Consider the following 27,887-nt stretch of genomic DNA (forward strand, 5'->3'; position numbering starts at 1 on the left):
AATATAATTCCGATAATCGAACAGATTTTTTTTAGTAACTGTATAATTGGTTTTTTATTTTTATAATTATTATTTTTAATAATAATAATATATAATACCAAAATATATTTTTGCTTGTAATTAGAGCGTCAAAAAGACATGTAATATATATAAAAGGGATATCGATGTCCTTTATAAGTCAAAGGGTGAAATGATTTAGTGTTTACATTAGTTCAAACAACATAATTAAGTACGCTGAATAATAAAGGTTAAAGTTATCTAAGAGAAAAATTGTGTATTTATTTGTTTTTACAAGTTCTTAACTTTATGAGTGGGTTGAGCTTGAATAAAAATTACTGTGATATAATTTATTCAATGATTAGCTTTTTTTTTAGCTAGAAATAAAGTATTTTATTCATAATATCGGTTGGTAGGTACCTTATTTGCGTCGCACTAAAGCTGCGCGATGAGCTATTGGCGACGGTGATGGTCTGAATTATAATTTTCGTTTTTGAATAATATTAAGCATTCTTAATATATTTTAGCTGAACTTTAATTAAATATCTGCTAGTGACGTCATCTTGTGTAAATCGTAGCATTTGCCGATTTAGAAGCCAATCAGGTTCGACACACACACGTGATGTCGCTTACCGGTAGCCAATTAAATCTGATTTAAATCACATTGTTAGACGCAATCACTTCACTTCTTTTAGAGTCGCAAGTACCCAAAGGGTAAATGAGAAAAGGAAAAAAAAAAAAACTGATTTCCGTAAGAATAGATCATGACTTTACCAACTTTACGGAGTAGTCGAATTAATTGTAAATCTTATTCATTAAACAAAAAATCAAATATTAAAGCATAAGTTTTATTGCTTTTTTAAGCGCAAGAATAAAATCTTGTTACTACATTCAAAATTAAAGAAAAAAGTGAAGGAAGAAAAAAAAGGGTTTGCGAAGGAAATTCTACATAATCAAAGCTTCTAAATCACTTGGAGAGAAAAAAATTGTCTCGATTCTTTGATTGCTTAACGAAACTTCCGCATTGGATCTTCGGTAATTAAGAAGCCGGGCTATCATCGACTTTGTATCAATCATTCCACACAATCGTTTAGGAATGATAATGGATACAAGACCAACACGAAGGAGAACGTTCGGCCAGCTGCACTGGGAGAACAACATTCGCGATAATCTCGGACCTAAAAAAACAAAACGAAACAGCATAATTATTGGCGAAATCAAAAAATTTAATTCAAAAAAATCGTTTCTAGTAAGTAAAATTTTGAAAATTTTCCATTTGCAAATAATTTTAAGTCTCAAGTAAATGTTCCTTTGCTTCTTTGTGGTATTTCTGTGTATGATGATGTTCCTTTCTGTAATGATAATGAAGAGTTTTGGAAATAACTTTTTACTCACGCAGCCGTTTTACTTAAATATATAATTGGACAGATGTTTTCGATCATTGTCATTTTTATGCATCTGCTCCTCTAAAAGGTTGCTGTCGTAAATAAAAAATTAAAACATAGTTTATGTATATTCGAAATGAAAAAATGTGTGAAAACATGAAACTCTAACTTTGTTGGTTAATATATCGCTTTGCGAAGAAATATACCAAAAATATGCATAGTTTTCCAATATGCAATATGCACATTAGCTATTGAAAATTATTTAAACCTTTTATGCAGAATTTGTATTAATTATATTTTTCATGTGTTTTTCTTTATTTTGAATAAATTTAGGTCAAAATAATTGATAAATATTATACTTAGCAATTTAATAATTATAAATTAATTATAATTATGAATTAAATATAATTATGAATTAATTATAATTATGAATTAATTATAATTATGAATTAATTATAATTATGAATTAATTATAATTATGGTTTCATTATAATTATGAAATTATAATTATGAATTAATTATAATTATGAAATTATAATTATGAATAATTATGAAACTATAATTATGAAATTATAATTATGAAATTATAATTATGAAGTTATAATTATGAAATTTATAATTATGAAAGACAGCTTGAAAAACTGTTGTCTTTTTCTTCCAAACATGTCTCACTTTCAAACAATAATTTTACAGATTTGCAGTTATTTAGGTCGAAAAATAACAGCTATTCACCATTAAAATTTCAATAATTTACAAAAATCAATGATTGATAAATTTTTGAATATGAATAAAAAAGAAATTTCAAACCATTACTATTATTATTATTTACTTATTTTGGATTTTATATTTCAGTATAAATATAATTTCTATAATCTAACGTATATATTTTAGTAATTATTAGATTGTGTTTTATAATTAAAAAAATAATAAATTACATTTTTGCTTGTAATTGAAGCGTCAAGGAAAAAGGTATATAAAAAGGACACCGGCGTTAAAGGGCTAAGCAAGAAAATGCAGCAATATCGAAATCTTTCAAATCGCTAGTAAGGAAAAAAAAGATTTAAAAAAAAATTATTACCGTATGAAAATTATATGGTATAATAATCATGGTAAAATATAATAGTTATAATGAATATGAGACAAACCTCGATCCTTTAATATATTTGTGATCACCAGTAAAAGTTCTTTTCTAAAGAAAATGTATTTGCATCACCAAAGTATGCCTTGACGATTCTCTAAACGTTTAAATGATGGTAACTTTAAAAAAAATAAATTCTCACAAGCATTAGCGTGATTTCATAGTCATTATTAAATATTTGTAAGACACGTATAAAACCTGTTAAATTTTGAGTTGTCCACAGTAGCACCGCGACGTCATTTGATCCATAATCAGATAATTAAAAAAGCGAATCAAAAGTGTTTATTAAAATATGTAATCAGATTTGCTCATCTCATGTCTCTTATTCTCTGTCCTTAAAAGCAACAAATAAAAACAGTATTAAGTCACAATTAAAAAGCAACTGAAAAATTTACTCTCGATCAGCACTGAAAAATTCCGTTTCTTTAATTTTCTGTAAAATCAAATGTGTTAATTTTCTGTAAAATCAAACTACATATTGTGTAACACTGCTCTGCCAATTAGGTATTTGCAACTCAAGAAGAATGCGCGATTAGGCCAAACCATATGATTTAAATTGCATGGTTGTGCCTAATCACGTGGTTGCTCTTCACGGGTTAATTAACATTACTACAATTAGGCTTGGTTTATTATCACGCTTATTTTTAAATTGGATTTTATTGGATAGCTGTAAGCGACGTCACACGTGATTGTCGAGCCTATTTGGCTTCTGAATCGTGGCATAAACGAATGTCACAATGACGTTGCTTGTAGGTATCCAATATGACACCTGCAGGTGATGTAGTGTGAGTATCTCGATCCTGATTGGTTGTTGAAGCGTTACATTTGTTTACGTTAGCAACTGTTCTTTCTATTTCGAGTAAGTCAATCTCGTCAAGTATCAATTCTTTTAAGTGACACATTCTAAATTCTTTCACAAAGATTCTTTCTCAAAGATTTCAACTCTTTCACTATATAGTTACACGGAGACTTAACACAAAGACAGGAACGAAGCCATGTCTAACATTAACAAACTAATTGCGCATCGACCTTGCTAAGTACACAAAACAAAAATATATCAGGGTTATAATATAATGCATAAACAAATAATAAGTCTAAGAAAAGAAATAAACCAGAAAAAATCATATCTCAACTAATTAATATTTACTAATATTAAATTAATATTAACTAATAATAATATTTCTCTGTATATAATTAACTTATCATTAACTAATATTATAACTTAGGTAGAGAAACTTAACTCAACTTTATTACGCCATTTTGCTGATAATGATTAACTGACGCTAACGTCATAGGTCACATGTGTGGATTTGGGAGGTCTTCTTCTTGTTGTTGTCAATGTTCCCAATTGCACCATCTCCTAAGTTTTTTTTTTTTTTTTTTGTTTTTTTTTTATAGAAATTTTGGGTGCTAAGCAAAAAAATATTCCATTTGTCCGTATTAGTCCAATGTCCATACTGTCCCTCCCTCCTTTGCTGGCTTGATTACATATTTGAGAAGAAATCTGAAAATAAATTAAATTCTTAATTCCCATTGACGTTTCTTTCGTTTATAAAAAAAATAAAAATATAAAAATTCTTGTATATTTTATAAATATTTGTATTAAATTTAGATTAAGAAAAAAAGAAAGAAAAACGATGTCCTGTTTTTTATTCCTGTATTGTATGCCATTGTATTTTTGTCGATTCAGTTTTATGTTAGTATTTGAATTTCTTAATGTAAATTTAATATAAATAGTTTTTATGATTACCATAAGGAGACATGTAATCCTTGGTAACCAAAATATTTATTGCCTGCCTTCAGCTTTTCTTGTAAGTAAAAATAGATAAATAAATAAATAGATAAATAAATTTATTAGTAAAATAAAAAGTATGCTTTCCAGACAGGATCATCATAGCAACAGACATTTGACACTTGCTAGTGTTGGTTATTTATTTTAATAGACAAATGAATCAATTGTTTGATTTCATAAACACGTCCGACAATAAAGCAAGCATGGCCACTGGCCAAAAGATTTAACTTCCATCATTAATTAACAAAATGATCTTATTATGATATTTTGTTTTCTTTACCGTCTTTTGTCTGTATATAAATTTTGAAGTAATATCAAAAGAAGAAATGTTTTTAAAACAGTTATTAAAAGGTGGCAAAGACTGGCAAATTCAAGTTGCGGAAAACTTAAAACTTTTTCTTAAAGCTTTTTCGCAATGTTTTTCCCCCCTTTAATTTTCGAGTTTCAATAAATAAATGAATTAGGAATACGCACCAGGAACACATTACAAAGTGGTACAAACATTAAGCTGAAAAATATAATTATTTTTTCTTTCGAATTTCTTGAATATTTTAGTAATTCTAAGTACAGCCACGATGGCTCAGGGGATAGAGTTTTCGCCTACCAATGCGGCGATCCGGGTTCGAATCCCAGTCTTCCGCATCCAATTCCGCATCCGGCTTGCATCGACCATAGTGCTGACGTGAAATATCCTCAACGATAGATGGATCATGGGTTTGAGCCCCCTTGATGTCAGGCTGACGGTGGGAGGTTCTCGTGGTCTTCCTCTCCGTGTAAAGCAAATGCGGGTTAGCTCCATCAAAAGGTCCTCCACGAAGACAAATTTTTTCCAATACTCGATCCAGCAGTTCTCTTGTCTTCTGGATTGGGTTCAAAATTACAAGGCTACGGAGTTGAACAACCTTTAAACCTTTCGATTTAATTCTTTAAAAATGTTTCTTTGAAAATTCGAATAAGTTCATTCGTAGTAGCTATATGATTCCATCAAAAATAGTTAAATCTACCCTCATAACTACCAAGATTTGTTCTTTCCGAGATTGATTTTCAAAAATGGCGGAAAAAATGAGAATTGAATAAGTAGTTTCAGGCTAAAATAATTTATATAATGACAGAGCCGTACCATAGTAGGATTAGTATGCACATATCTATGTAAGTTTAAATTATTCACAAGTAATGGTTTTTGAAATCAGTCAAAATTGCATTTATAAATTCAAGAATAGAAAAAAAATAGCTTACTAGAATTGAATAGAAAAAGAAAAAGTTCTGTAACCACTTTAAATATGAAATCTTGAGAAAAATACTGGAGAATTTGATATCTGCATAGTAGGTAAATTGTGGCATTTGTCGATTCAGAAGCCAATCAGGCTCAACACACACGCGTGACGTCACTTATTGGTATCCAATTAAATCAGATGGTTAGGTATAATCATTCACTTCTTTTCAAATTGGAATTACCCAAATGAATTTCTTAAAATGTTTTAGTTTTCTTTTTAAAATATCAGGAAATGTAATCTCAGTAACTCTGTAATCTATACATAATAATAAAAGCGGCTGTGTGTGTGTCTGTAATCACAATATATCGCCCCAGAAGCCTCGCCCGGGCACGAAACTCGGCCCATAATTGTGTTTTGACATAATGAAGAAGTATTTTTTTTCTTTTTCAAAAATTTTGATTAGTTATTTAGTTATCAGTCATTTTGTAAGTCTATGCTTTTCGTCTGCTTTTTCGTCTTCAAAGAGCCATATTCAAAAAACTATTAAAAAATGCATATACTTTTCCCCACTCTTATTCACCATCTATCCTAAAAAAACAAACAAACCCTATCGGAAGTCTTGAGGTCCTCTTCTGACATCATAGCATTAAAGAGACAATTTTTTTTTTGACACTCCGGATTTGTTTATATATCCTCGGAATATTTAGTTTTTCTTAATTTAATTTTTGTACAGCGTTTTTGAGAAAAAATGTGTCTTCATATTTTAAAATATCATGTAAAGATATAAAAAAAAAATACTTTAGAAAATTATCTTAAATTGATATGCAATTACATGATCGTTAATATGGGGATTTACGCAATTAGGTTTACACCAGCAGAAATGATTGTACCTGAATCTTATACCGGAAGTTGAAACAACCTCTACAAATACTACCTTCTACCGTGGAGAGCATGAAACGTGGTCGAGAATAATGTGAATAAATGTATGCTAATGCGAACCTCACAATTGAAATATTAATTTTCGACAACTTAAACCAATAATATACGAAGGAATTAATAATTTAATTGTAAAGTTCGCATTAGTTTACATTTATTAAAGTGGAGAAAAGTTTAACTTTTGTATTAAAAATGTGGCAACATATTCGATACGTAAATAGAACGCTTCGCTTTGATATATTTGTCGCTGTTCATAATTGTTATAATAAGTTTTTCTTCTTCTTTCCACTCTCTATTTTTTTTTCTTAAGCGAAGACGATAATTTTTATAGCGATATTGTAGTACTTTGTACAACTAAAAATTCTTTTCACAACACTTTAAAAATATTTACTTTATTTTCTTTATATATACAGAGAACAGTCGGCAAAGAATTCGATTAGGTTGAAAAACATTTCGCTAAAAAGGAACGAATTCCAAAAGAAAAAATAAACAACTTAAAGAATAAAAATGTTGATGCCAGCCAATTTTTTGAAAGTTAACTTAGAAATAACAAACCAAACGATGTTAACAAAATGACGTAGAAAGCGCAACTAGATCAAAATCATACAAGCACAACTAGATCAAATTATAATACCTGAGTGCTTGACGTAACAGATATAGAAATAGAATTTGATACCATAAAAAATTATATAGAAATAGAAATTGATACCATAAAAAGTTTATTCGTTTTCGTGTTCTTTTCATGTATTTAGCATTTTAGTTCTTTTTTTCCTTAAGCGTTGCAGCTATATAATTTCAAACATCCTCAAGAGCTATAACACATCTGCAGCAGAACTGGATATGAAGACAAAATTGCTGGACAGGAACACTTTAATTGTCCACTAATCTTCAGATTTCCTGCCATGTTTTAAAAAACTTTATTTGTGAAAACCTTCAGCGTGGCGGACAGCTGGCCGCCTTAGGCGGCTAGTGTCTAATAAAATGGAGTATATTTTGTGCTATGTAGATTAAGGAATTAAAAAAATTACTGAAGCATAAAATGAAAGTACAGAAATGGACATACTATAATTTCGGTTCTATTTACACTAACCTTTCGTAGTGTTCAAAACAAAAATGTCTGTTACTCATTTTGGTGTTCAGACACTAAGGAAGGTTCTTGTTTATAGAACAGAAACATTCCATTTTTCATCCACTTCTGTACTTTTATTTGTTCTTTATTCACATTTTTTTTTCCAGCTTTGTAATAATTAGTATTTACTTCCTTATTTTTTTTTTAATCAATATTACAGTTTTACAAGAAAAACTGTCTCTTTTTTCAATATTATTGCATCATATATAAAATATTAAAGGCAGTTCTATTAAATTAATAAAACAGAACACATCAATTTGATGGTTGAAATCTGTTTACAACCTGGATTTTCTAGAGGATTTGAATGTCTGTATCTACCATGTACTAGTAGCGGATTATCAATATTTCAATTTTGGGAGAATATTCTTTTTTTAAAAATAATTTAACATATATTATGTGGTAATTTAGCAATTCATTCGTAGTTTTTATGCAAAATTAAGAACCATAATATGTTAAGTATACAAGTATCTTTAAATCGATCTGAAATAATTTGATTAAATTTTTTCAAAATCTAAAGTTGTTGACTTTTTCTTCTTGGGCACTACAGCCTAAGACAGGCCAAGGCCGCCCCAATAAGTTTTCTAGTTAGTTATTCCTATTATCTTTAGATCCTTCTCAACTGCGTCCTGCCACCTAGTCGGATGGACAACCCATTTTTCTTGTACCTTCTGGTTTAAAAAAGTTGGTGACTAATAACTGAAAATATCCACTTTAAGCACAATTGTTCCATCACTATTTTTATAAAGTCAGTTTTCTCATTACTACAAAATGTTGCATATTACCCCCCACCGCAGAGAATGGGTAAAATAAAATTTGCGTATAATACTTTCCTTGTTTTAACAATTAAAAAACAGAACAGCAGATAGTCGAAGTTAAGGAAGAACATTGCATACAAAGATAAATCCTACTTTTACGCTTTATAGAGAGCGTTTGGAATGTCGATGAGAAAGATCGATCGAGGGAGGCCCCTTATTAAAAAATTGATTAATCATTTTAAATGTAAATTTAAACTATTTTGAAAAAATTATTAGCGCTTTTCCGCTTGAGGGCATAAGTAAACCTTTTTTGTTATAATAATAATATTATTATTATTACTTAAACACAATAAAAGTAATTTAAAAAATAAAATAAACAGAGAAGAAAATAGTTGAATTTTCTAATCCTCGGCTAACGAAAAAGTTCCAAAATACTTAATTGAAGATAGAATCTTTTCTAAAAATTATCGTTTGATTTTAAATATTTCAATTTAAAATATTTATTAGTTTTTATCTTAGTTAAAACAAATTTTTCACATTGCGTTTAAAAAAAATATTGGAAAGAAGACATAAATCATCTGCCAATTGTATAAAAAATTAACAGCAAAGCATTTTCTTGAATATCATTTCTTCTACTTTCTACTTCTTAACTCTTTACCATAAAGATTTTTTTTTTTAATTATTCTAAAATTGTTAAAGTTAAACTATTTAGAAGAAAACAGTGGGATATGTTGGCGGTAAGGATTAAACATTCCTTTCGTTGATGAGATATCTAATTAAAGATTGAAGGTCAACTCACCCACTAAGAATAAGCCGGATATTGCTACACTGCTTCAACCGGATGTGATGCATGCTAGTTTTTTCCTTTTTCTCTTCTTCTGGAGAAGTTTTTTATCGTCTTGTAACAAAAGAATGGATTTTTGGATGTCTTTGTGTAATGAGTCTTGTTCATCTTGTTTTAATTGGGGAAATTAATTTCTACGTATCTAAATCAAATATAAATATGCAGATTGTGATACTAATTATTTCAGAATATTAAATAAAACACTGTCAAAAGTCAAGAAACTTTATCCCATGACTCGACATATTTAGTAAAAACAAGTTTCTATTCATTTTCATGAAATAATTTTTTCTCACTATTCTTCTTTTTGATAAGGTAGCTTTAAGTTTTCTTGCATTGCTGAAAAAAATTAAGGTTCTTTTATAATTTATATATTTGATTTCTTTCTTTTTTTTTTTTTTTTTTTTTTTTTTTTTTACAAAAATAGGTAAATAAAATAATTCTACTGTTTTGTTTTCGTTACATATGAGTAATTTTTTCCCGTACATAATTAGAATAAGAAAAAGTTTATAAAAAATTAAACCATCTGTGGTTAATTTCAATCTTTATTTAAATTTTATTATTTTTTTAAAATTTTTAAATTAAAGAGAAAAATTCTTTACTCATTAAATACGTACAATTTTCGTAAGTTCTTCTCAAATTTAAAACTATATTTTCAAATTAAAAAAAAAAAAAAAAAAAATAGCTTGTTTTTGGTTGCAAACTGCCTTTAAAAAAAATTAATGCAAAGACTAAACAAAATCAAATCGAAATTTTTAAATGTAAGTTCAGCTATTCTTTTTTTTCTTCCATTCCATTATAATAATATTTGGTTTAATTTTTTTATACATAATTTTTTTCTGTTTAAAAAGTTTTGTTTTGATAAAACGATTTCTCAAAGCGAATGCGGATAACAGATAGAAAAGTATCTTATGCATGTAGTATCAGTAGATAAACGTCATAATTAAAACTTGTGCAACGTAAAAAAATTCTGAACTATTCCCTTGCATAAATTAGTCCTTTTTTCTTAAAGAAAAAATTAATTTTATTATTTTCTGTTTTTGTCTGTAATATGTATTTTAGTTTCTTTTCCTGCAGAGAGTGAAAACGAACTTTTTCATTGGCTATTATCTGATGCCTATCGACCAATGAAATCGTATTTATGATTCCTTACTTTAGTTTAGTTTAGAACTCGTGTTTACCTTTGTCAGCGATAGTTCGTAATTATGTTTGCGTTTGTTTAAATTTTAGTTTTGGAGTTATGAACTATAAGATTCCTTCATTTAATTAAGTTGGTAATCATGAAAAGATATCGGTACATGCAACCTGGAGCTAAGAAAAGTAATTTTTTTCGTCGTTTACGTTTCTTTGATTCTGGGGATGAAACTGATGTAAGTAGAAATTGTTGTTTTTTGGCGCGATGTTTGATATATTGTATGCTTTTAAAAGTTGTAATACTTTATCATTTTTTTTTAGGGGAGCAAACTTGTAGAATATATCCCTTATTTTTTCGCATTTAAAAATTTCATTTTCGATCAAATATAAAGGTGCATAACAGAATAACTTAAACACTATTAATCTTTTTTTTTCTTTCGAAATTTCAATTTTTTAATCTTATCTTCCTATTTATATTAATCTATCCGCTCAAATCTAATCATAACAATTGAATAGTTTCTTTCAATTAAACAAACCTTCCTTGTATGAATAGCTTCATAACATCTTGTTTCTATTATAGATAAAATAAAGTTTGCCACAAAATCCTTTTATTTATATAATAGAACTTGCTTTCTTGTACCAAAAACTAGAAGATAATTCAGAAAAAAAATCTACCTGTATTCTTTTATTTCTCAAAATTATAAAATATATTACTACTATTGTTTGGATATGTAATATTCTCTAATAAAATTTACTACAATATCATTACAATTTATTAAAAATAGAAGAGTTCATCTTTTAGTTTTTAACTCAAAAAAGCACAGGGTGGCCACAGAGTAGGGAAAAGACAAAAAAATTTTATCAATCTGGAAATGTGAATAAACTTAATTAAAAAACACCCAAAAAGTGAGGGAAAATAAGCAATTTGAGTGTGAGGGAAAGTCTGATATTTTTAACAAAATATTTGATGTAATTATTTTTGTAAATAAAAAATTTTATAATTTCATTTCTAAAAGCAAGTAGGTATAATTAGTGTTCAGTATATATTTCGTGTGCAAGAATGAGGCACTCGGAAATTAATGGAGGAACTGGGAAATTAATGAGGAACTCTGGAAGATTTCCATATCTCGATCAGTGGCGGAATAGTCACCAAGTATTAGAACTTCTGGGCAAAGGCCAGCGAGAAACTAAAAAAAAAAATTTATAATAGCAGAAAGGGACCACCTTGAACTTGTAACCACCCCAGGCAAAACTCTACAGGTTTTTTTGAAATTTTTCCTGTTTAAAATCAATTAGCTCCTTGGCGATTGTAGTTGGCATGGCTAATCACAATACGTTTATATTCCACATAACTGAAAAATTATTAATATATTTCATGCCACCAGGCATGAAATTTATCAGAGAGATTTGGTAAAATCATCATACGAAAGAAAGAATTTTTTTTTTATGTGTGTTAATAGACTTATGATTAGTGCTAAGAGTGTTAGATTCTTAGTAAGTTTACACATTTAAAAAGTGTTTGTGACCAACACCATTCGTTTGAAATGTTTGATGAATTGACACTTAAAAAAGAAGGAAAATTAATGTTGACTTCTAAAGTTCAATAAATTGAGAATTCATTTTAAATGTGGTATACTCATCCTGAAGTAAGTTCTTTAAAACACATTTAAAAAGTGTTTGTGACCAACACCATTCTTTTGAAATGTTAAATGAATTGACACTTTAAAAGAGAGAAATTAATATTGACTTGAAAAGTTCAATAAGTTGAAAATTCATTTTAAGTGTGTTAAGTGTTTTAGCCTTCTTGCAGTAAGTTTTATAAAACACATTTAAAAAGTGTTATATCTCTGTAATACCACCAAAAGGAAAAATACTAGCCCCTGTCTTACCACTAGCTGACCAAAAGGAATTTATCAGCAAGTGGAATGTCATTAGTTTTCAAATTATATTTATTTGTCTATTTAGTTCATATTAAAATTTCCTAAAATTATTTATTTTAGAAAGCTGAAGATGACACTCCCCTTGATGACATACCACCAACTGACCAAAATGAAGGAACTAAAAGCTCTGAAGATGATAAAACAGGTGTTAAACGCCAGCTCAGCTTTGCTGTTTCCGAAACCTTGGGGGATGATGTCGTTTTACGAAGGTTCATGGCTACAGAAGGAATATTAAGTTTCTGGAAAAATTTCGCTTATGAGGAGTGTGTACGTTTTGTCTAAATCATTTTTAACAAATTTATAACTTTGAACATATTTAGAAAAAGAAATTAATTCATTAGTTTTATAATTGTTTCATTATTTTTTCTAAATTTCTTTCACCTTTAGTAGAATATGATGGTAGTTAGTAACATTAAAATACTAATTTTATTTAATTTTTGCATGTCTTATTTTAAAGGTGCAGAGTTCAACAAAATGTATTTGTAATTTTAGCTAATGGTTAACGTAATTATGCTTTAAACTGTGATTGTCAATTATGATAACTTATAACCATGATTACAATAATCATGAATTATGATTTATTTGCTTATGATCATATGCTAAAAGATTACGAGAAATAACTCCATCCTAAGCAGGGGTCTGTTTAGAAGAAATTTGGGTCTGTTAACGGACCCTTCACAAAATATCTTTTCATAAAAACGAACCCTTCACAAAATATTTTAACTTAAAAACGGACCCTTCACAAAATGATTTTTCTTTTAATCGAACCCTTCACAAATTTGTTTATCTTCATTATTATTTTGTTAATCGAATAAACCCTTTCCAGGGCAGAAAACAAGAAAGATGGATGTAAACGAATTAAGTTTTGTCTTCGGCAGACGATTCTTCCATTATTCGTCCGAAATTAATATTCTGCGTTCAGCAGTATAGGCTAAATACCAAATATTTGTATGTTGCATCTCTAATTTAGAAGGAGCAATTGTTGTTTATTTTTTCAAATTTAATTTTTTAATTACAATTTTGCAGTGTTGAGCATAATCTTGTATGTCTATACAATTTAAAAACTCCTTTAAAAAAATTTTTTTTTGTTGCAATAACGGACCTTATTTGCACATATTCATAAAAGCGGACCCTGGTTGAAAGAATGTGAGTAATTTTTTCACAATTTCACGAAAAACGGACCTTTCACAAACTGTCTGGACAGACCCCTGCTAAGTCTGAAAGGAAGGTGTATTTTAAACGAAGTGCTATTTAAGCATTTTAAAAATGCATTTTTTAATCTGAAAAAGAATTCTTATTATTCCAAAAAATATTTTCTCAAAAATTTAATGCAGTTTTTTTTATTATAGTTTTGACGGTTTCAATTCTTTACTATTAAAGTTTAATAATACTATTTATCCAAAAATTTTATTTATTTATTTACTTTTATCTTTACTATAATAGTGGTAAAAGTAGTGATAAAACAGGGTGTGTAGCGTTTTTAAAAAGTGCTTAAAGGTGCTTATTTTCGATTTTCATTTTTTAAAAGCCCTTAAAGATGCTTTTTTCATTGGGAAGTTTTAAAATGTGCTTAATTTTCCTTTCCCAAAATTAGATTTTTCCTTTATCATGTTGATTTTTGCTAAGAATTATGCAGAAAGACGCTGTTCACATTGTTCTATTCAATGTTTTCACAATTAATTCAACTCCAATCTATTTTGGCGTCGTCAGTCCGTAGCGTATGAAAACGCCATTCGATTTACAGGATTAAAAAATTTTGACAATTGTAAAAAAGAATGCTGAAAGTTTTTATTTTTTGACATGACAATTATAACCAGATAAAACTGCCAATTGTCAAAAACTTTCCAATCCTACCTAATTGTGTTTTTTTAAGTGCTTAAAAATATTGTTTGAGTGCTTAAAAGGTGCTTATTTTTTGTTGAATAATTTGACCTATAGTTATGGAAAATAGAAAATGTTTCTGATTGTATTTTTAATATTTGAAAAGCTACTTCATACTGCTTTGTTAGTCTTATAAAAATATGCAAACAAACCTGCCAACTCTGAGTCATTTTCTCAGACTTTTTTTTTTATTTATTACTAAGTGTAATCACTGTCCATAATAATGACTGTGATCTGTATGTTGACCAAGTTAAAGCTGGCAATATAAACCACTTACACGGTCATGTAATCTGTAAAGGAATGTTCAACTACTTAACAAAAATCCAGATTTAATTCTATTTTTCTTTTCCAAAACTTATTTTAAAGCAGTGGTTCCCAAAAAATGTTTTGCAGAACCTTAGGGTTCCGTGGAAGGGTCACAGGGGCTTCGAGGATTAGGACTTTTAGAGTTTTGCAACTGGTAGTTAAGTTTATAAGCAATCAATAAATCATTTATTTAATGCTTTGGTTATTTTTATAAAATGAAAGTAAACTAAAAAAAAATAATAATAATTTTAAAAAAATTTAATATATTGCTTAATTAATGAAAAATATATTCCTATATAGAAACCTGCATTAGTATTCCACATCAAACTTTTGAATTCAAAATAAAACTTAAGTCAACAATAAAAATAAAAAAATGATTCGCTATTGACCAATATCCTATGCTTATAATAGTTCATTTTTATTTTAAAAACTTAATTTTAAAATTAAATGACAGAAAATTTAAAGGTGCTAACATGATGAAAAATTTAAATATTTTCAAATAATTTGTTTTTATTTAATTTGTTCCATATTGGTAATGATCATCAGGGTTCTGCCAGGAGAAGGTCCACTATTTAGGGTTCCATTTGTCTAAAAAAATTTGGAACCACTGCTTAAGAGGATTTGTTGACTGGGCAGGTAGTTAATTATCATAGTATTTATGTTAACAGTAATTTTTTTTTTATGAAGTAGCAAATCAATTATATAGTGCCCACCTTTTATCACAGGTATTCTTTTTTTTTAAATTTTAGGGTCGTCCATTTCTTAGAGCATCTCATGATGCTAATATGGAATATGTTGCCAATATATTGCACAGAGAATGGAAAATTAAGAGTCCCAGGATTGTGCTTGTTGTAGTTTCTAATGTTGCCCCTTTACATACATGGACGAATAAAAGACAACTAGAACATTTTCAAGCTGGTCTTATAAAGGTATTATCTTCTCTCTAAATTAATCCTCAAGTGAAAATTAGTTTGAAATTATAGCTCCTAATAACAAAATCTATTTCAAATCTGGAAAGCGCTTAACTTTCCAGCACCCTCGCTCAGTAATTTTGCACGAGCGTCATGGGTGAAAGCCCTTATATACCAAGACGGAAAAGAGAAAAACCTGGTACGTAAAGCATTTCATTCCAGCATTTTTTTCGAAAAAAATGAAATATCTGTAACTATCAAGATTTCTTTTATAATTCTGGCATATATATAAAACTGCTTCTTTTCCAAGATAAAGTAGATATTGTTGAAAAATCTAAAAAAAGAATAAGTAAACTCCTCCCCAAAACTAGCTATAACTGAAATGGTTTTACTACCAGCCTTTCCTCTTTTCCGTCTCGCTTTCACCCCTGACGAGCGTGCACATATTTTTTACGGCAGCTGTTACTTTATTTTTGGCATGAAAAATTACAAAAATGAAGGAATATTAATAATTTTGCCAAGAAATAATCAGATCATTCCCACTAATGGGGCAGCAGTACAGTCTGTATCTCTTAAGTATTCTTTTTAGAAAACTTATATAATTATTTGTGCACTCAAAAATTTCATCAATCTTATTTATGTCTATTATTTTTAAAAAATGATGCTATTTCATCTTTTATATCCTTGGCATGGTGCTTTAGGCCAGAAGACACTTTTGCAATATTCCTCTTTTTCGTTTATAAGCAGTTTGCATACTTTACTTTTCACCACTTAACATAAAACATATCATCACCTTTTCCTTCCCCTGAATTGTTATCATAATTACGCAAAATATATTTTTCAGGTTCAATATTTATATTATTTTTTTTCTATATCTTCTCCACTCCAATTGCTAACAATCTCAAATCCAAATATTTTCTTCCCTTTTTCTTCGTAAGACAATTCTCAAAGCTGGTAAAAATTACTGATTGTATACATTATGATTTTTTTTTGTCATGAAAACCGATATAAGAATTATTGGTTTAATTTTATACAAATTGACACAATACACGTCAGTCTTTAACGAAATTATAAAACACTTGAAGAAAAAGCAATATTTTTCGTATTTTCATCCACGACCACATAAATTTTGAGAGCAAACACGTTGCACAAAACCTCGATTTAAAATAAGAGTTAAAAGGAAGAATAGAAATGACTTTGAGACATCTCAGCTGCGATATGCAAAAAAAGTCCATTAAAAACCAACTTTGTGCAGGTGCTTGTGCTTGAAGGTTAACAGCTTAAGCTCAAAATTTGTCTTTAAAAATTTTATTATACCTTTAAAGTAATAAATGACAAAAAGTAATTTTATACCTTTTTTTTTAATCTAACTTCAATAAAATTTGGAAATATATTGAAATTATGAAATTAAAGTTTCAAAATGTAGAATTTACTATTCAAGTTCAGGTCAAAAAATTTATACCTTTTTTAAGGAAATTTTTTTTTTTTTTTTTTTGCCTAAACATGTACAAGTATTCAAAGATTTAGGTTGCAACTAAGTATTCAATATAAAATTTAAACAAATGATTTCTTCAATGCAAGCTAAACCTATTATTCTATTTCTATCATTAATTTGAAAGTGTTACTTATAACTGTACACAATTTACAGCACTGCTGTTTAGTTAATAGAAATGGGCACTGTTCGTATTACGCTAAGAAATATTTAAATTATTATAAATTGGTATAAAAATTAAATTTAGAGCAGCTTGTAAAAGCTAACTTCTTTTCTGCAGTTCACTTCCTTAAAACGTTATGTTATAGGTTTCATTTATTAAACCAGTTATGTTACTTTTGTTTTAAAACTATGAAGTGCAACATTATTGTAGATATAAATTCTTAAAGTTATTACTTTTCTTGTGAAGGCTGCTAACACCACTGAGATGTGGATTTTTACACAAGGGGTCAACATTGGAATTACTAAAGTGATTGGAGATGCGGTACACAATGAGCTTTTAAGGCGGCAGGCACTTCGCTGCCATAAACATCCAAATATGTCTGGCCCATCCTTACCACCTTTGACGCTAGTGGGTGTCACTAGAGAGGATCTCCTCACCTATGGAGATATGTTGGATGGTCGAGTAAGTATTAACAGCTTTTTTTTAAATTCAATTTTCTCCTTTGTGATTGTCGTTCAACAGACCAGTGTGGGCCAAAGTCTTCTTTACGAGAACTCTCGAGGCATCACTTCTTGATATTTTTTATTGCTCTTTATATTAAATGAGTATTTGTATAGATGCTAATACATTCTTTTTATTGATAGGTGTCAAGAGTGGAAATTGAAAATGAAGGAAACAAGTTGGAAGAAAACAAGTTTGAATTAAATCCTGACCACTCCCATTTTATTGTCGTTAGGGACAGCACAATAAATAAAACAGGAATAAATCATTTCTTAATGAAATTAGAACATTACTTAGCTTCGTCTGAATCTCTTCACTGTGATATTAATGCTTCAAGTAAAAATGATACTTGCTTCATCTTATTAATACATTTTGTTGCCTCTCATCTGAATGTGACCTTTTGTTTGATATTTTTATAATACAGTTGAACCTCGACTGATCATTTCTCATGGTACCAGTCATTGTAAATATTGAATATAAGAAAAGTTGAAACTGCATCGGAATCTACTGATATCGCTATTCATATTCACAAGATTGTAATATCAGACGTCGATTTTCATATTTACTTGATTTAAACATTTGTGACAGATTGCTGCTCATTTTCTGTAGTCTTGCATAAATGCAAAATGTTGCTCTTTGTTCTAAAGGCTTCTGTATTTGGTTACTTTCACTATCTTCATCAGTATACTTTCGAACTTTTTCGGCGTTTGCAACTGTTTCTTGAACCTATACCACTACATGATCAATTTGTGCGTAAGCATCAAACATGCGGCTTGAAGCGTTTTTCCCAAACTGTAACAAATCCTTATTTTCATCATTACCATCGGGAGTTGTTTTTCTTCTTGTCATAACAAAATAACTTCCATATTAACCATTGATCGAACTTTTGAACATTAGAGGGGGACTCTCGCTAGTTTCAAAATGATCTAAACAGTATTATTCACATTATGAAAACAGCTTTTATGGTTGGGCCATTAAAACAAAGGACAACATACTGTAAAAAGAAAGATGCAGGAATGATGGATCTAGGTTCGACTGTATAATAAATATTGTTGATAAGAGCCTGATTTAATCTTAATTTATCTTTAATCCTTTTTTATATATCTAAACATCTATGCAAATATTAACATCTTCCTTGGCAAATATATTCAATATAAATAAACAAGTGCATCAATATTTGACTGATTATATATTTCTTTTAGTAATGAGTAATTAAATTTTTATGCAGATCTTACTGTTTTTAATTGGCTTTCAAATTTTTGTTAATATTTAACATATTCAGTGTTTTACCCTTTTTTAGAAAATGAACTTTTTAAGTTACTGAATTAAGTTCATAACCTCTTCCAAAGAGGAAGCTAAAAAGTTTAACTTCGCCTATCCTTCTTTGTCTCGACACAGTTGGGATTGTACTTAAAAATTTTGGTCTGTTTTATGCATAAGTGTGTGTAATATTTTATTTTCTACAGATTTTTCCTTTTTTTAATTTTTTAAAATAATTGCTTATTAAAATAATTGCTTATTAAAATATAAAATTATTATGATTTTATATTGTAATAAGTTTTTTTAAAATAATTTTATATTTTTAAATGAAAGAAAAAATATTTGAATGAAAGTTTTGATGGTGTTAAAAAGTATAAAGTGTGATCAAATATGACACAAAAGAAAAGAAATTAGCACCTTCTTTAAACTTGAACTGCCTTATGGACAGTGGCGTAGCGAGCTTAACTCGCGCCCGGGGCACAATATCTTTTTAGCGCCCCCCCATTCGAAAATCATATGTTCGATATTATATGTAAAATATACTCGCAAATTAATAAATAAATAAAGTAAAATAAATAAAGTCATACACTCAAGCTAGGCTTTAAATTTGAGACAAAAAATGTAGTTGAGAGAACAAGACTAGATTTTGAAATGTATATGATCATCTAGAATTAGTTCAAAAGATACCTATTATTTATTTTACATATTTATAAAGAAATATTTTAAAAACACGCAGTTTTAAAACAATGAAAAAGTAAATATTTATTATCTCTAAGGAGATACATATATTTAATAATCATATGATTATAATACATTAATAAAACTAATTATTATGTCTAAATTTTCCGTGCTTTTGATGAAGCAAATGTATCAATAATATCATCAAATTTGATCATTTAAAATTTTTCTCTTTCCACACTTAAAAATGCTAGGTCACTTAGGCGATCTGTCAAAATTAATTTTAATTTGCTAAATGAACGCTCGCAGCTAGCAGTTGATACTGAGATAGTCAGGAGTATTTGAAATGCCGCTCTCAGATTTGGAAAAACATCTTCTCCATTCGAGATTGATTATAAAAGTAAGAAATTCTAATGGAGTTTTAAGTTTAATTTCTTTTCTACTGCGGAGTAACATTTTTCTGTCACATATTTTGATAAAAAGTTCTATTACATTGAAATCTGTATTATAAAATTCACCCAGATTTTTTCAATGTTTTTTCAAGAGGCCGGGATAGCCTGGTCGGAAGGGCGCTGGGCCCATATCCAAGAGGTCGTGGGTTCGATACTCGCCGGCCGAAGACTCCCCGTGTAATAAATGGTGACTGATGCACGTTAAATCTGTCGAGTCTCAAAGTCCTCCATGTTCCCACAACAAATCAATACCTCTGGGGGTACTGATCCAGGAGTTTCCTTGTCTTCTGGATTGGTTCAAAATTACAAGGCTACGGAGTTGAACGTAAGTAGTCGTAAGCCCATGAAATTGGGTCGGCTGTTCAACGACGGTTATAAAATAAAATAAAATGTTTTTTCAAGGTCGTTATTAACGTTATCCGTGTTTAATAATTTTCAACTTCTAGTAGAAATCCAAATTTGAAATTAAGGTCACTTAATCGTGTACACATTTCTTGTTGGAGACGATCAAGAGTGCTTTTCATAACGTGAGAAATTTCACTTTCTGCGGAAAGACCACCATAGCTAATTCTCCAGGCACGTATTGTTGTATCCATATCCCATTTTTCACAAAGAGACTCTGCTTTTTCTATTGCCTCTTTACAGAGCTTGTCTCAAATTTCGGCTTGTTCAGTCGCTAATGATTCAAGATCATGGAACACTTCTCTAAAATTCATTCTAGGATCTTGTAATTTGAGCTGCACACGATCAATCCTTCATAAGATTTCATACCAGAAATGAACTAAAGTTATAAAACTAAAGGTTAGTATATTTTGCAACAGAATTGTAGCTTCACTTCTGTTGTCACTTGTAGTGGTAGTGTGCTCTGCTAATTTTTCTATTAGTTCTTTCATATTCTCTAGCCAGCCCATAGATGATAACGATAACCACTTGTATTCTGGCGCTACATCGCGTTTCAGATGTGTGACCTGCCATCACGGCAGCATTATCGTAAAATTGTGATCTGCAGTTTGTTAATGAAATTTCATCGTAATTTAATTTCTCTAAAATTATATTTTCGATCGAGGCTGCATCTTTAGCATGTATTTCAATAAAACTCAAAAAAGATTCTCCGTTGGAAACTTTTTTATTGATAAAATCAGCATCTACATACCTAGCTTCTTGGGACATTCGTTCTCGATGAGAGATATCAGGAGTTGAATCAAACAAAAGTCCATAATATTTATTTCTTTTGATATCGTTTATTAGTTGATTTCGAACTGTAGATGCCAGAAGATGAATGAATTCATTTTGAATCTGTGGTGACAAATATGAGAACAACACATTTTTCTGTTAACAATTTTTTTCATACTCTATTCACTTAATAATAGAATCGTCGAGTAGATGTAGTAAGTAATCTTATTTGATTTATTACTTACCAAGAATGCCTTGAACTTGAAAGGTAGTAACATAGTGAAATATACAATATAATTTATGCTGACATTAAACTTATATATAACATTTAATATTTAATAACATTTCATTTTTATTCTAAGCAGAGCGCGATGACAAGGACGTGAATTAAATATTGAATTATATTTAATATGAATTGAATATAATATTTAATATGAATTAAATATTAAATATTATGAATAATATTTATGAATTAACATTTATTATATTACACTGGCAATAATTTAAAATATATTTTCCAGAAATCAATTCTAATAAAAAAAAATTATCCAGCAATTTTTTTGTTTTGCGGACCATTTGGCGCCCCTTTGTGAGTAGCGCCCGGGGCATGATGCCCCCCCTTGCCCACCCCTCGCTACGCCACTGCTTATGGAAAGAAGGTTGAATGCTTAAAAGCATTGTCTAATGCATTCATGATTTCTACCACTTGTAGTCTCCTTAACTCTTTGAGCTTTAGTACTGCCTTTTTCTGAACTTAGCTGCTTCTAAACTTGTTGTCCCTGTGTTATGTAATGGGAAAGTAGAGCGTAGCAAAAAAGTTTCAAAACAATTTTGCCTAGAAGCGCAAACAATTTAGTTCACACAAAATATTCTATATATTTATATAAAATAATAGTCATGTTTTGAGCCATGGTGGCTCAGGGGATAGAGCATTCACCTCCCAATGAGGTGACCCGGGTTCGATCCCAGTGATAGCTGTGTGATTCAAATTCTCACCCGGCTCGCACCATAATCCCACCACAGTGCTGACGTAAAATATCCTCAGTGGATCATGGGTTCCAGTTCCCTTGCTGTCAGGCTAACTGTGGGAGGTTCTCATGGTCTTCCTCTCCATATAAAGCAAATGTGGGCTCCATCAATAAGTACTGCACGAAGGCAAAGTTCTCCCAATATTTGATCCAGGAGTCTTTGGTTTGAGTTCAAAATTACAAGGCTGCGGAGTTGAACATTAGAAGTCGTAAAACAAAAAAATTGGGTCAGTTGTTCACCAACGGTTATAAAAAAAAAAGTCCTGTTTTGAAATTCATTGTTTTTATATGGTTACATTTTAAATTTTTTTTATTCGAAATTCTTCAATGTCAATTTAAAACAGTTTGATTTCTTTTGTTCTCTAGCACCAAGAAAACACCCTGATGTTTGCTCCTTATCCACAAATGAGATTCCTGTTGTTGCACTTTTAGTTCAGGGCGGTTTTGATTGTGCTCGATTAATTTTGGAGCATTTAAAAAAGCATCTTCCTGTTGTATGTGTGCGTGGTAGTGGTGGACTTGCAGATCTCTTAGCTTACGCATACTATGAAGTCTCAGAAAGGTAAGTTGCAGAAAAATATTTCGATTGAGTTCATTTATATTATTTGTCCTATGGATGGTGTTTTCAATATAAATGTAAACAACAACAATCTTGAGCTCTTGACCTGCTCTGCTTCCAGTTAAGAAGTATATAACTGCTTACTACAGCTTATTCTGTGAGGGGATATTTTCAGATAATTTCATTTTTATTAAAATAAATAAATTATATAATTTCTGAGCTCAAATATGTTGTATTTCATAAGATATTAAGTAATTCTGGTGGGTATTAACTTAAAATTTGTTTTAGTTATTTATAGATGAATTGTTTAGAAAAAGGTGACATGGTTGCTAGATTTAGAAAGAACTCGCTTTTTTGGCAATTCTGATTTGTCCTCTTTTACTTGTTTATTACTGTTTGCTCTTGTTGCAAGTCGTGCACCATCTTACGTTAGTGTTAGCATATTGTTCAAGCAGCAAGGTTAAGTCCATTTTACAAATTACCATTTAGGTTTAAATTTTGAAGTTAGTAAATTGTTAACAAGAAAAGAAATGTTTTATAACAGTTATTTTTTTAAATGGCAATTCTTTCGTCATGAAATTACAGGTCTTATAATGACGATTCTTTTAACAATTCTTCTTTTAAACACGAATAATAAATCAGGTAATAAATACACGTATACGAGAAATTCTACTCAAGAGAGTGTCAAAACACACTGTGAGCCAAATGACTTTAAAGCACACCAAAAAAAGTAAACTGGTAGTATAGGCAGTCAAGAGCTTACAGTACTCCTTAGTGTAAAAAACACCAACCATTTCCTTAAATGATCAAATAAAACCCTCATTTTTTTTGTTTCATGAATTATGCTCAACAATTTTGTTATATGAGATATATTTTAACTTTTTATCAACAGCAGTGATTTAGGAATACTTGTGCTAGTTGATTAGAAAAAATAATGATAATTTTATTTTTGTCAGATTATAATTAATTTTCTTAGAAAAATCATAATAGCTATAATAATTTATCCCAAAAATCAATTTTCATCTTCAGCATTTATAAATGAAAAGAAATATTAAGACATATATAAATATTTAATTAATTAATTATTTAATCAATTATTATTATTCAATCAATTATTATTATTTAATCAATTATTATTAATTAAATTAACATATATAAATATTTAAAAAGTATTTTTCTTATTGTTTCTTATGAAGCTAATATGAATCTGATTTAATACAAACGATGATAATATTTCATTCTGAACTAATTTGTAACTAAATCAGAATTCTCCATTATACTCATCTCTTTTAGTAAAAAAATTTTTTTGTATTTTAAAAATCAAATCTTTTAATGAAAACTCTTTTTAAAAATTAATATGCAATTACAAAGAAATTGAGTTAATCATTCTAAGTTTTCTTTATTTCAATTTGGAAACTTCAATTAAAGTTTAAAATGAGCCTAAATTTTCCTACTGTTATGAATCTTTATCATAGAAGTTGTGTAAAATGTCAATCTCTAAATAGAGATCTTGTTTTTACCCTGCACTATTTACGTACAATTAATTTAACAATTAAAAATTAATTATATTTTTTTTTATGACAGTGTGAAAGAAATTTTTTTGAAAAAAAAAATCGGTAAAGCAGTTGTTTGTTATTGCTTTTTGTAACTGGCTTCAATTTTGTTAGAAAAATTATAAATATATTTAACCTTTTTCAAGATGCTTGTTTATGAAATGACTGGATTTTATAACAACCATTATATTTAACCCTAAATTCGTAAACAATTGTCTCAAATTGTGTGAAAAATTTAGAAATACTTGTAACTTTCAAAGTGAAAGAAATCTTGAACTACCTTCCTAGATGATTAGGTGAATGTTTATGAATAATGTATCTTCCATGAATATTTATGAATCTACAAATAAATAGGAATTGTTTTATTGTCTTAATGTTTTTTATATTCAAAACTTAAATTTTATTTTAGGCCAAGAGGGATTCATGATGCTGAATACATTGAAAATTCTTTGAAACCTGCTCTATCTAGCAAAATAGCTCATCATTTCGTGCAGTTCAGAGAGAATAGCCTTGCAAGAAATATGTTTCGTGACAGAATTATGGAGTGTGTTCGATATGTTCATCAGGTACAATATACGTTCATCCACAAACTAGAATGCACTTTTTCAATGAGTAACATTGTTCATTTGCTTTCAATTGGAATGTTTCAATAATTTTTCAAACTTACTCAATCAAAAATGAATATAAAGTGAATGTAAAGTTTTTAAATTGAAGAATTTATAAACAGGTTTTGAAACAAAACAAAAAAGCAATTACATGATATATAAACATTCTTATAACAAGAGCAATAGTTTTATTTTTATATACACTTGTATTGCCATAGAAAAGTTATAAAACAAATTTAAAAACTTATTTTGAGTTGTGTAGGATTGTGGTAGAAACCATTTTTTTATAATTCAAATTTAGTTTTTTTTTTTTAGCAAATTGTGATTAAATAGTTAGAGTAATAATTCTCTTATATATTATATTCTCTTTTTTTCCAGAATGGGCAAGCTAACTTAACAATTATAAACCTGTACAGTCATACTTGCAATCTTGAAGATTTAGATGAACATTTATTATGTGCACTTTTTAAATGTAAGTTGTATTTATTATCCTTCTATTTGAACTGTTTATATATACACATATACAGGGTGTCCCAGACCGCCATATATAAACTTGGAAGGAAAGTAAAGAACTTCCTTAGGAGCCATAATTACTTAGGAAATCGGGGGTGGAAAAGTCACCCCCACATAATAAAGAGATGCAAAGAGAGTAAGATTACAACCCAGAATGTAGTGTAAGACAGTTTATTATGCAACAAAAGAGTACAATGTATGATTTACAAGTATCAAAGGTGTTCAGAATTGGGCCCATTGACTAGTATACACGCAGGACACCTACGTTACATGGATTGGCGAATATTTCGAAGATACCTGCTGTTTCACTGATTGTAGCGGCAGCAATGGAGATTCGTATCACCAGGTGTATTTCAGAATTTATATTTATGTCATATACAATGATCTTCATGGCACCCTAAAGGCAGGGATGTAATTCTTCCGCGGATCCGCTGATTTCCGCTTTTTTCAGATTTTTCCATATCTTCCGCTCTTTTTTCATAAATTTCCGAGCGGAAAAAATTTTTATGCAGTAAATGATATTTTGTTGAAAATTTTTTTCTTCCGCGGAGCAAAAGTATTGAATCCCCCAATAAACCTTTCTTCCTTTCTTCACATGTCAATCTGCTGGCTGGGGTAAAAGTGGTTAACCTTGGTAAAACAATGCCGTCTCCTACTCCACTACTCTTATGTTTTCAGGCATGAAAGACATTTTAAAATTTCCGACCATGTTCCAAAAGCTTTTGGGGAGTCGAACGAGCGATATAGTCGGACTTGCGACTTGTTGCTTTGACAACCGCGACTTCCACTATAGATTGGAAAAAAGAAAAAAAAGTCATAAGCAGTTTCGTTTCGGCCGCTGATATTTGATTTCTTTTGATTGGCTGATTTACAGAATTTTAAATATTAGGAACTGGGCCAGAATCTGCTAAAATTGCGATTCTTATTTAGATGATTTTTATGTAAATCATCGATTTTCGTATTTAACTGATTTAAAAGTTACTTGTTGAGATTCGTTTTTACACGATTTAAAAATCATTACTCGCAATTCCCATTCACGCAATTTAAAAATTCAGTATCGCGATTTGTATTTAAGCATTTTTAAAACCCAATATTGCGATTTGTATTTAAACATTTTTAAAACCCAATATCGCGATTCATATTCCCGCTAGTTTAAAATCCAATGTCGCGATTCGTATTCATATATATTTTTAAATTTCAATATTGCTATTCGTTATCACGCGGTTGTAATATCAAACATCGATTTTCGTATTTATACGCGGTTTAAACATTACTCGTTGCGATAAGTATTCACGGACTCTAAAAATTATGCATCGTGATTCTTATTTACGCGATTCAAAAATTCAATACCGCGATTTTTATTTTCGTGCTTTTAAAATCAAATATCGTGATTCTTATTCACGTGATTTTATAATTGAATATCGTGATTCTTATTCACGCTATTTTTAAATTGAACATCGCGATTCTTATTCACGCGATTTTAAAATCAAACATTGTGGTTCTTATTCACGCGATTTTAAAATCCAACATCGTTATTCTTATTCAAGCGATTTTAAAATCCAACATCGCGATTCTTATTCATCCTATTTTAAAATCGAACATCGCGATTCTTATTCACGCAGTCTTAAAATCCAACATCGCGATTCTTAGTCACGCAACTTAAAATCCAACATCGCGATTCTTAGTCACGCAATTTTAAAATCCAACATCGCGATTTTAAAATCCGATATCGCTTTATTCACGCGATTTTAAAATTCGGCATCGCGATTCTTTTTCACGCGATTTTAAAATCAAGCATTTCGTTTCTTATTCGCGCGATTTTGAAATCCAACATCGCGATTCTTAATCTAGGGCCTCTAAAAATTGTGTGAGAAATGAACTTTCTTGTCCTATCAACACTGATGATCAAAAGTCTGCAAAACGCAGTCCACAGATCAGTCATGTTAATAAAAGACCATGGAAAAAACAATGAACCGATGAGAAAGACCATAAAGGTCCTTTGTCCATTAAAGAAATGTTTTTTAAAATGATGCATGATAAAATGATGACATAACATCGTGCTTATGCATAATTACTCAAAGTTATCTAAATTATTAAAAAAAAATTATTTTAATCAAGATTTTATTTAAGAACATAATTACCATTTATTTTTATTTATTTGAATAGATAATGTAATCATTATCAGATTGGCTATTGAATTCATATAATTTTTTCTTTTGCACGTTTAATGCTACAGTTATAAACTTCCTCTTTTTTGTGTTTTTGTCAATCACATCCCTGTAAAGGAAAATATCAAGAGGAGATAAATCAGATGATCTGGGAGGTCAAGAAACGGATCAACCGCGCCACTGAACATTTCTTGATTTGGTTGTCGCCTCGTAGGATATCTCTCATAATACAACCTAACAGCAGTGCATCCATTTACAATTGCTAGGCCATAGATGAAGTGGATGTCACCAGCTCAGTGTTTGTAAAGAGATTCATGTCTGCAATAATGAAGTCGCACATGTTGACCTTGAGAGATCGCATTCTACCCGACCTATTGATTTCC

The 27,887-nt window shown here is 29.4% G+C and overlaps 1 protein-coding gene across 5 annotated transcripts in view; it reads left to right on the forward strand.

The window, feature by feature from the left end:
* Positions 1–27,887, forward strand: part of LOC107453600 (transient receptor potential cation channel subfamily M member-like 2) — a 92,641-nt gene that overhangs the window by 28,239 nt on the left and 36,515 nt on the right. For 3 of the 5 annotated variants that reach the window (XM_087152341.1, XM_043044090.3, XM_043044091.3), the window contains exons 2-8: positions 12,322–12,528; positions 15,198–15,377; positions 17,261–17,476; positions 17,659–17,851; positions 22,473–22,668; positions 24,628–24,784; positions 25,202–25,295. In XM_087152341.1, coding sequence (XP_087008467.1) covers positions 12,322–12,528; positions 15,198–15,377; positions 17,261–17,476; positions 17,659–17,851; positions 22,473–22,668; positions 24,628–24,784; positions 25,202–25,295 — 1,243 coding nt within the window. Of the gene's footprint in view, positions 1–10,333; positions 10,558–12,321; positions 12,529–15,197; positions 15,378–17,260; positions 17,477–17,658; positions 17,852–22,472; positions 22,669–24,627; positions 24,785–25,201; positions 25,296–27,887 lie in introns of those variants that run through there. The other 2 variants (XM_043044088.3, XM_043044092.3) reach the window with 2 other exon arrangements.

The sequence above is a fragment of the Parasteatoda tepidariorum genome, chromosome 9 (assembly GCF_982258835.1).
Source record: "Parasteatoda tepidariorum strain Cologne lab strain chromosome 9, Ptep-v5.0, whole genome shotgun sequence".
Classification (NCBI taxonomy): Eukaryota; Metazoa; Arthropoda; class Arachnida; order Araneae; family Theridiidae; genus Parasteatoda; species Parasteatoda tepidariorum.